Here is a 10,179-nt window from a genome sequence, read left to right as displayed (position 1 = left end):
CTGCCACTTCTGCACACAATGATTCATGAACACTTCAGGAGAGGGAAAAATGGATTAACCAAGTTCTAGAGTTTCAAACACAAATATGGTTTTCATTTAATTAAAGCGGAATATATGAAACATGTCTTAAGATTTGCTTCTAAATTAATTTCTGTGTGACTTTTGATTCATCAAAGAGCTATTCTGTATAATTTCATAGGCATTATATAAAAAGTATATTGCAACTTCAGTTGAATCTTCATGGCATAAATTAATCATCTAGATATTAATAATAACTGATGACATTTGGTGTAATAGCAGTTGTGAGAGGGTATTCCGATTTGTCATACTGAATTTGAGATGGTTTGGCATATTTGAAATGCCTCTATGCTTGAACAGCCAATGAGATCCCTCTGGATTATTTATAGAACAACTAACGGATTTTAAGGTATGGGTTCAGTTTGCAGAGATTAGACAGAATTGTCTCTTCAAAGAACCAACTTCTAATCGGCAGCTTGTATTATTTTCACTGACCAAAGAAAACTTGGAGCATTCTTCCTTTTGAGATGAAAATGGCTGAGAAACAGATTAGGTATGTCCCACTCTAGATTTTAAAAGATCTACATTGAGCTTCAATGTAAACATCAATAGATGTCAAATCAAAGATATCAAATGTTGGTATATGGTAGCCTAAATTCTGTGTAAAATGCAATAGGGTGAAAAGTGATGGAAGAAAATAAGATTGAAGTAATTGCAAGGTTGGAGGCTAATATAGTTACCTAGATTTTTTTTTTATTGGGGTGTTATCTCAAGTTTAGAGGGGAAAGAAAAATGTGTAGTAAGCTTGAAGCAATGACAAGGTATTCCACAAGAATCATGAAATTTAAAAGATGTTATTGCTACTTCCTATTGATTATGCTCTTAAGTAGCAAAACAAAGGACAAAGCAGCTAATTTTGTATGGATAGGAATAGGGAAGGGACAGGTTATGGGAAGAGAGAAGCAGTGAGCTGTAATTATAAATTATATATTTATAGTATACTTTTTTCTGTTTAGTTTGCCTGCTAAACTCATCAATGGAGGAGCTGCTGGGATCATAGGTGTTACTTGTGTATTTCCAATTGACTTGGTTAAAACTAGGCTACAGAATCAAAGAAGTGGACAGCAAGTCTACAAAAGCATGTAAGTGACCTTTAGAAAAACATCTCAAGCCAATAAAACTTGTTTTGAAGAGGATATTTTTCAAAAGCCCTTTTAAATCTTGTCCATTTCTAGGACAGGAAACTTCTTCAATAGCTGGGATTTAATTTGATTTTTTTTTTTGTAACTATGAAACTGATATTACTATGTTTATAAATTGTTCAAATAGCAATTTTTATCATAATGGATAAAAATTGATGCAGATGCTGGGGAATAGAAATATACATTATTAATGGAATGATTATGTAATTATTATATGTAGCTCTAAGGCTTGAGATGCTCACATACCTGGCATTAGGGTATTCATTGTTGCTAATGCTAATTTCTACTTAGACGTACTTTAGATGAAAGTCATTTATGAAAATAGCAAAAACATTTGTATAGAGTGACTTTTGTATTAAGTATACATATGGATAGACATCATTGGAAAGACTAACAGATATTAAAACAATAGCTGGAATGATTCCAAAGTTTGTAAAAGCTTACAAATTGTTTCCACTGATGTTCTGATCAGATTGGACTGGTTAATTCTATATAAATATGGATAAATATCACTGGAAAGAAAAATAGATATTAAAACAATAACTGGAATTATACCAAACATTGCATATAAAAACTTATGAATTGTTTTTACTGATGTTCTGATCAGGTTGGATTGTCTAATGAAAACTTTACGTTCAGAAGGCTATTTTGGCATGTATAGAGGTAAGTATGTTTAGTTATTAATATTAGTATTAATTTTGATGGCTAGTTGTACTAATTTTATTAGATTGCAGTTCTGAATACATTTCTAATGTAGTAAGCCATGTTTCCAGGACTTCAGAGTAAAAGTGAATAGCATTTTATTATTCAGGGATTAAATACAGAAGCAAAAAAATACAAAAAAAAAGTTGCTTTTTAAAAATTTGTCAGGAGTTCTAGAGCTGGAGTCCAGTTAAAGGGAAAAATATATGACTGTAAGGTGTCAATTCCGATACAGCAGGAATAAGGAATCTGAGGCTGACCAGAAGTTACTGAACTGCCAGAAAGCCCAGGAGCAAGGAAAAGTGGGAATTTTAATTCAGCAATATTTAAATTACTACCCTCCAGTTGCCTATATAACAATGATGGCATTTTCCAAGCATTTATCTTAGTTGATTACTAAGCACTCAATATTTATTCACTTTTCAAAGAGTGCTGAAATGAAGAAAGCTGCTTTTTTACCCCTCACGCTCAGGTCTTGGTTTCCTTTCCAATTTTTCTTCATCTCAAAAGAGAGCAATATTTTGGGTTGGATTGATTATGGAGAGGAAGAATAACACGGAGTTGCTTTGTATGCATTGTAATGATGGTGAAGACTTTGAACTTTTTGAACTATAGTTTGTTAACAGAGTGGAGTGATTAGAGCAGACGTGTCAAACTCACGTCATCACAGCGGTGTCACATGACATATTGGGACTTCTTTCCTCCTTCACTAAACTGGGCGTGGCCAGCGTGTGATACCTCTGGCCCACGGGCCAGGAGTTTGACAGTCCTGGACTAGAACAAGGGCAAAACTCCAGAGAGGGGAGACAAAAGGAGCTTGTTTAAGGGACTTTCAGAAGAATAATAGTTTATTTCTCAAGAGAATAAAAATTGGAGAGGCATGACTTCTGTACTATAAAGCAAAGGCAGAGATGGTAGACCATAGTTCTCCTGAATTTTTTTTAAAAAAAGCTAGCTTTCTTTTAAAATTTGAGACAGAATTCCAGGAAGACAGAAAAAAGGTTGCTTTCTGGCGTGTAATATCTCCCCAACAACTCTAAAAAGCATTATCTCCAGAAGTCAGGAAAAGTCTAGGAAAAAGAAGGGAACTTTGGTTTCAGCATTCAGGTGATTTTTAAGTAATGACTAAATGTTTTAGGCAGAATCTATTTTAAATTTACATTTCCTGGCCGTAGCAGAGTTCAGTCTTCTTTATATCTCCATACAAATTGTATGATTGTATAGTATTCAGTTCCTTCATGCATAAATATAAATAAATAAATATGTTATATATGAACTTTTTTTTCCAAATCTCTCAAGATGATAATTTTTCCCTGGAAACAGTTTTGATAAAATTTAAGTACCACAATTGTAACAAATCAGTGCAATCATGTGGTTTTGGGTTTTCAATTCAGCCAATATCCCAATTGCTATATACTATAAATTGAGCAATTACATAATTCAGATTCTGCATCAGTGCATAATTGCATTTTTAAATCTTAAAATTAAAAAGTGGTGTTTATTTTTTTTCCCTTTTCTTTTTAAAAATTAAGTAATTTTTCTTCAACTTTTGTGAGGTTAATCGAACTCTAATTTCCATCTCTCCATCTTTGGGAGATTCCCCCAGCTCAGGTTTATCCTTCTCTTTTTGTATCCTTCTCTTGCAACACACACATATAGACATAAAGATGATAAACGATAGTGGGAGTAACAGTAACAGAGTTGTAAGGGACCTTGGAGGTCATCTAGTCCAACCCCCTGCTCACGCAGGAGACCTGTACTAGGGATTCGAACTGCCAAACTGCCGACCTTTCTGATCAACAAGTTTAGGTGTCATAGCCACTGAGCCACCTAGTCAGGATACAGGGAGGAGAGAAAACATTTTAATGCAGCTATGAGACTATCTCCGAGAAACATTATTTTCTTTTTGGTGGGCTATTTAAGTTACTTGATTATTCGCTTTAATTAAAGTTTGTAGTAAAAGTTACAATAAACTACTAAACATTCCTGAAAGCAAATATATTTCATGGAACTATATTAATGATATTTTTGGAAATTCATTTCATTAAATATTTCAGCTACTTTTTAAATTATCAAATTGATTACATTCTTTAGAACATGAAGAATCGCTAATTTAAAATACAGTGAATAAAGTTATTTCCAGTGAATATTGAATGTTCTTTGTTTCTGCAATCATTACCTTCCTTTTCTTAATTCTAATTTTAATTTTCTTTTCTTTTTAATAACGAGAACTCAACTTTGCACCAAACTGGTGTGATTTTTTTTTATAGAGTAATGTTAACCATTAACATTGAAGAATACACTTTATATTCATTAAACATAAGTATGTTTATTTATAGGTGCAGCGGTGAACCTGACCCTTGTAACACCTGAGAAGGCTATCAAACTGGCTGCTAATGACTATTTTAGACACCTTCTTGCCAAGGAAGGGTATGTTATTTCAGATACTAGACACTAAAGTATCACTTGTATCTTACATCCATTAAAGTCTATGTTCATAGTTGAGTTGAGATTTTAAAACTATTTTCAAGTTCTATATTTTTATAGTGCATGTTTAATATTTTTTAACATATACTTTCCTGAAATTCTTTTTTTTTTTTGGCCAAGGCATATTTTTAAAATAAATAATAACAATAATGTAATAACAACTAATTTATTCTATAAATGCCACCAATTAGTTGCACAATCATATTTGAAAGTGGTAAACAATAATATATTTTGAAACAAGATAATGCAAGCACAAAGCAAATAGAAGTAAAAGAGGAAAGGGAAAATATTATACTTCTGTCCTATAAATCAGGAAAGCAGTTCTTTGGGATTTGCCACAGTTAATTAAAAATTAACTGGAAATGCTACCATTTTATAGTGGCACTGCTATTCACAGACAACTTTCACATTTTTGACAGAAGTCCCAGTTTTATCCTCAACCGTGTTCCTTTTGGCTACAGAAACGTGAAAGGCTCTATGCAGGGTGAAGGGAGTCACAAAATAGACAAGGAAAAGTGTACAGTGAGCACAGAAAGATAAGGTCATCCTCTTAGTAGGGACAGCTAGAGAGACAAACAGAACCACACATACAAGGTGAAGTAAGTAAAGGGTTTAATGGTGAAGTTTCTTGTATTATTTGTTTTTTTTAATTCTTTTGTCAAAAAAATTCTGTTCTTTGGAGAAAATCTGTGTATCTCCATTACACAGCCCATTCCCACTGCTGGAACTCCATGTTGTCATGTTAAAATTAATGTAAAGTAATATGTTTGACAAATCTTCTTATTCTTTTTTCCTTTCAGGGTAGGACTGTCTTTATCTAAAGAGATGCTAGCAGGCTGTGGTGCTGGAGTTTGTCAGGTCATTATCACCACTCCTATGGAGATGCTAAAAATCCAGCTTCAGGATGCAGGAAGACTAGGTAATGTTGCCTTGGATCTCTCTCCATATATTACACTGATCTCTGAGAAATAAATTAATCTTCTTACTATGTGGGATTTCACTGTAAAACTCTTACATATTGCACCGTTTTACCTTGAAAGAAAATTGATGGAAAAAATATGCTCTGTATCCTTCTCTCAAATTCAGGCTGTATTTTCAGCTGTATTGAAACTATAATCTGTGTCATGATAGCTACATGACACAGATTATGTCACAGATTATGTCACAGCCACAACACAACCCAGAATGCTATAAAATAGTGAACCAAGTGGCAGGATAGTATTAGGAAATGTAGAAAATCTGCAGTGCCTTTTGTATGATTGGAATCAATAGAAATATAGTCAAGACACAAAAGACAAGATAAAATGAATTAATAAAGAATTAATAAACTGATCACTCCTGGATAAAAATTTAAGTGGCTACTAAGAGTTAATACTGACTTGATGAAGTATAAGCAAAACAATCACACAGATCAAAGTTTTCTTTGTCAAAAGCAAATCCTTTGTCCTAATTGCAATCTAAAACCACAGAATTGCTATAATTGGGAAAGGGGCTCCGTACACTGACCCCATCCTGCCAGTTACATTCTCTTCTTTATGTCTATTGGAGGAAGATTTGAAAAAGGGGGTATGGAATTTGAAATTCTGCTGATCATATACAGATCATAATTATATATAAATTTAAATATGTTCATCAAAGTTTTATTCCTCTGCTGTGAATAAATTAGGAATTGTTCTAAAACATAAGACTTATTTGAGCATTCAGACTCATATAATTACAAGTAGTTAAATAGATTCTAAGGATTCTAATACTCAGATTTAAGTTCAAGTGAGATTTTTCAAAACAACAAGTCTTATGTATTTTCTATTATCATTTTAGCATCTCAGCAAATTTTGAGCCGAGTTTCTTGTTCCACTTCTGGATGCAATCTTGTAACCATCAACCCTATCCTGACTAGAGCATACAATGTAGGACCTGTGGTTATCCCAAGGAAAATATCTGCCACCCAACTAGCAACTGAGCTTCTACAAACCCATGGCATCAAAGGACTCTATAAGGGTCTTGGAGCCACTTTATTGAGGTAAGGATTTTATGTTTTCCTAAGCTTTTTCATTCTCAGACTAGTTTTCTGCATTGCTTGAAAAAGGAATAAATTTTGTCTTTCAGGGATGTTCCATTCTCTGTCATCTATTTCCCACTGTTTGCCCATTTGAATAGAGTAGGGCAAGATTCCTTGGAAGGGAGAACAAACTTCTTTCATTCTTTTCTTGCTGGGTGCATAGCTGGCTCAGTGGCAGCTGTATCTGTGAACCCCTGTGATGGTAAGAATGACTCTATGTTTGTCTCTGGGCTACTTTGTCATGGGGACATGTTAGAAAAGATTATTCCTTGAGGATAACCTATGAAAGCTAATTTATATTTTTATCTGTTAAGGGTTTCTTATATAGAGAAGACTATTGCTTCCATAATACTAGTTCTGTGGAATGGATGCATTTTGAATTATCCCTTACTCAAGTAATTAATTGACCAACATATCTCTTTAACACTTTTTTCCAGTAATAAAGACTCGTCTTCAGTCAATGGGCAAAGGAAGAAATGAGGAGAATTACAGTGGAATTATAGATTGTGCAAGGTAAAGCCTACGAAACAGTTCACATTTCTTGATTCTGAAGACAGCGTATTGACTTCCACATATTTGTCAGACCATTTGAACTGATTTTTCAATTGCCTTTAACTTACCCTGACACCTCTGTAGATACAAATCTTGATAAAGTAATGAGTAACCAGTTGCCCCAAGTGCACAGTTATAACATGTAGAAGCCACTTTTATGTGATTCAGTCCAGGCTACATTGTGATGCCACACAGCCTATTCAGGTGGAATATTACAATTCAGAACTAGTTTTCCATATTAATTCTGCACAAAAGCATGAGCATTTGAATTGGCTTATAAAAATTCTGGAATCATACCAAGAATCAAAACACTGCATAATGTTTTAACCAATTAGGTCTTATTTACTTCTTTTTTTTTCTTTTTTTCTTTTTTTTTTTGTCTCCACAGGAAGATTTGGATGAAAGAAGGTCCTTCAGCCTTTTTAAAGGGTGCTAATTGCAGAGCTCTTGTCATTGCACCTCTCTTTGGTATAGCTCAAGTAGTTTATTTCATTGGGCTTGGAGAATTTCTCATAAATCTATGCCCATAGAAAACTGTCCCCATAGACTTTCATTCATTGAATCTCCTGGAATATAATCACAAGAACCCAACTATCAAGAACTATCAAGAAACATTGGCAGTTCAGTCTATTGACAATTGGTTTTTTTCTGTTATTAAGCATGAAAAAGACAAAGCCGCGATAAAGACACCAGTCATAAAACACCATCCAAAATAGGGGCATGTCTGAGTTTAAGAAACAAGAATTCCAAGAGTGGAATGAGAATAACTACTTTGGATAAATGGAAGGCTGAAGGAGTATCTAGGGAAATGTTTTGTATATATGAATAGAACAGGAAAAGAAAGAACTATCTGTGGGGCCAAATCTTGAAAAGTGAATTAGGCATTTAGTTTTTCTTAGGGTTCCATAGATGATGTTAATCTAACCCACTTGCTGTCTTTCCAGCTGTATGTCTGCTAGTGTCTCACTCATTTAATTGGGAACAAAGGTGCATGAATTTTTATAGATTGTGTTTTTAACTTTACCTACACTAAAGAATTTGATTCCTGTGGTAATTTAATACAAAATAACTTAATCCAAATACTACAAGCAAAATAGACTAGTTCCTTAAATTATTATTTAAAAAGTTATAAGCCATTAATAAAAAATGGAAAATTTGCCATTTAGAATCAAATACAGTATAATTTAAGACTTCAGGGAAGGAATGGTGAACCAAAGGTAGCTCCACTAAGAGCAAAACCAATCACTGCTGTGGAATGAAGGGCCAGTGAGCGGACCAGCTCTTCACAATTCCTTTTCGGACAAGGAAGACAGTTGTTCCTTGTGAGGAGACAGCAAAAGCATTATCTGGAGAGTTTTCAGGTCAGAGAGTCAAGGGAACACCATCTTAGCCCAAACCGCAGTAGACTCTTTTATGAACACAGGGCTTGCATAATTTGTTTTTTAATCACTTTTGGAAATTTCTTGTTACAGTATCTGCTTTTCAGCTATTAGAAACCTTTGGAACAATATGTTTATAGCACTAGGTGAATTTTCTTCAATCCTTAGTGAAAGAAGTTTTATATACAAGTTATTTAAAAATTCTTTTTTGGGGGGGAGTAATCAGCGAAAAGGTGATTAGGATGTTGTTTTTTGAAAGTTAACAAGCATAATAAGGATCCAGATGGATTTCAAATAAAATTTTGAAATAAGAATCCTTCTCATGGGAAAACGCTGCTATCTTGAATTCTTTTTTAAAAAATGATAGGATTTTTAAGATTTTATACTAGAGGAAACCAGAAGGAACTAAAGATTACAATTAAAGATTCTCATTGGCATCCTTCAAGTGTCAAGAGACTATGGTATCATGCTCTGGAAAGAGGCCTTAAAACAGCATCTAGTGTGACTAAAAAGGCCAATTCGAGAGTGGCAATCCCTTCCCCACAGAGCAGATACATTCTGTCCCCTGCCCAGCCCCCAGATTACGCTGGTTCCGGGACTGCCTCTTTGCCTCAGCCTGCCGAACAAGTGTCTCTTCGAAAATTAAAGATTAATACTTACAATTTACTTACTAATACAGAATGGAGCAAAATACTTTCACATTGGTCATGTTAAAGGATATTTGTGAATAATATACCCAGAAGTTTAAGTTTAGGGGTGCTTGTATGCTATGTAGATAGACTGTGTTTAAAAGATGTAAGAGGAACAGGTTTTACTGGAAAAGACTAAGACTGATTTGAAAATGGATTTAAAAATGACAGGCTACAAGAATGATGTGAAAAAAGATGCTACCCTAGATATACAAATGAAACCAGCTGTTGTGTTTACAATTAAAGAAGATATACAAATAAGAAACCAAAATAATGATGTCGATAACTTTCCTATCCTATTGGATTTACAAAAGAGGATTGTTATAGTTTTGAAGACTTTTGTGAGACGGGCAAGAAAAAATGAACTCAAGTTCTAGAACACTCTTTGAATGGATTAAAGAGCAAGTTTGTTGAAAGTAAAAGGAAGGAATATAGAGCTGATTTATTTCATCAAGTTTAAAAACAGATGTTATCTTGGGTAACCCTTAATGGACTTGTTGATCAGGATGGAAAGATGAAGTTTTAAGAATTTGTATATAGATAAGAGATGAGATACTGGAAGAAGAGATCACTTATTTCATTTTAAGAGAAGGTAATAAGTTACAAAAAATGCTTATATTTGTGATGAAGGAGGAAATCGTTTCTTTTGTTTCTTTTCTATTTTTCTATTCATTTTCTTTTTTTAATTTGTATTAGTGTTTATCTTTTTAATTATAATATTTAATAAAATTACTATAAAGAAAGAACGAAGTGTAACTTAATTGGAAGCTGAAAATGTTTCCTGTCTATTTAATTGTTGATTGTACAATAAACTGCTAAGCATTTTTTTCTTAACAGGCTTTACATTCTAGATGTTATAGATCATTATTATATTTGTACATTATCACTGAGCTTGTCTGAGAAAGCGCAAGACTATGGGGGTGTCATTCTTTCTAAAGAACTATATGTAGATTTCAGGACATTATGTGCCTTGCATCAAGGATAATACAAACACTGTTATGTCCCTGCATTTAATCTACTACAATAAAAATGTTCAAACCAGTGAAACAACAATCTATGTATATGCATTTTGCTCTTCTGAGGATTGCACT

General features: G+C 33.6%; 1 protein-coding gene across 1 annotated transcript; it reads left to right on the top strand.

The window, feature by feature from the left end:
* The first annotated feature begins 482 nt into the window (after window positions 1-482).
* LOC139314285 (mitochondrial glutamate carrier 1-like) lies at window positions 483-9,833 on the top strand. Its single transcript, XM_070939868.1, has 9 exons — window positions 483-571; window positions 1,035-1,160; window positions 1,828-1,883; window positions 4,262-4,352; window positions 5,210-5,328; window positions 6,228-6,429; window positions 6,516-6,670; window positions 6,906-6,981; window positions 7,409-9,833. Exons 1-9 carry the CDS (start codon window positions 546-548, stop codon window positions 7,548-7,550), a joined length of 993 nt encoding a protein of 330 aa, XP_070795969.1. The 5' UTR covers window positions 483-545; the 3' UTR covers window positions 7,551-9,833.
* Window positions 9,834-10,179: the final 346 nt, after the last annotated feature.

The sequence above is a fragment of the Pituophis catenifer genome, unplaced genomic scaffold (genome assembly GCF_029215685.1).
Source record: "Pituophis catenifer annectens isolate HBS135680 unplaced genomic scaffold, rPitCat1.0.hap2 SCAF_3, whole genome shotgun sequence".
Taxonomy (NCBI): Eukaryota; Metazoa; Chordata; class Lepidosauria; order Squamata; family Colubridae; genus Pituophis; species Pituophis catenifer.
This window is presented reverse-complemented; position numbering and strand designations above follow the sequence as displayed.

What these genes read in the sequence shown, in the direction of transcription:
- LOC139314285 (XM_070939868.1), top strand. Translation starts at nt 546, where the DNA reads ATGAAAATGGCTGAGAAACAGATTAG. An exon ending in ATGGCTGAGAAACAGATTAG is followed by an intron (nt 572 to 1,034) that starts GTATGTCCCACT and finishes TTTTCTGTTTAG; the next exon opens with TTTGCCTGCTAAACTCATCA. An exon ending in GGAATTATAGATTGTGCAAG is followed by an intron (nt 6,982 to 7,408) that starts GTAAAGCCTACG and finishes TTGTCTCCACAG; the next exon opens with GAAGATTTGGATGAAAGAAG.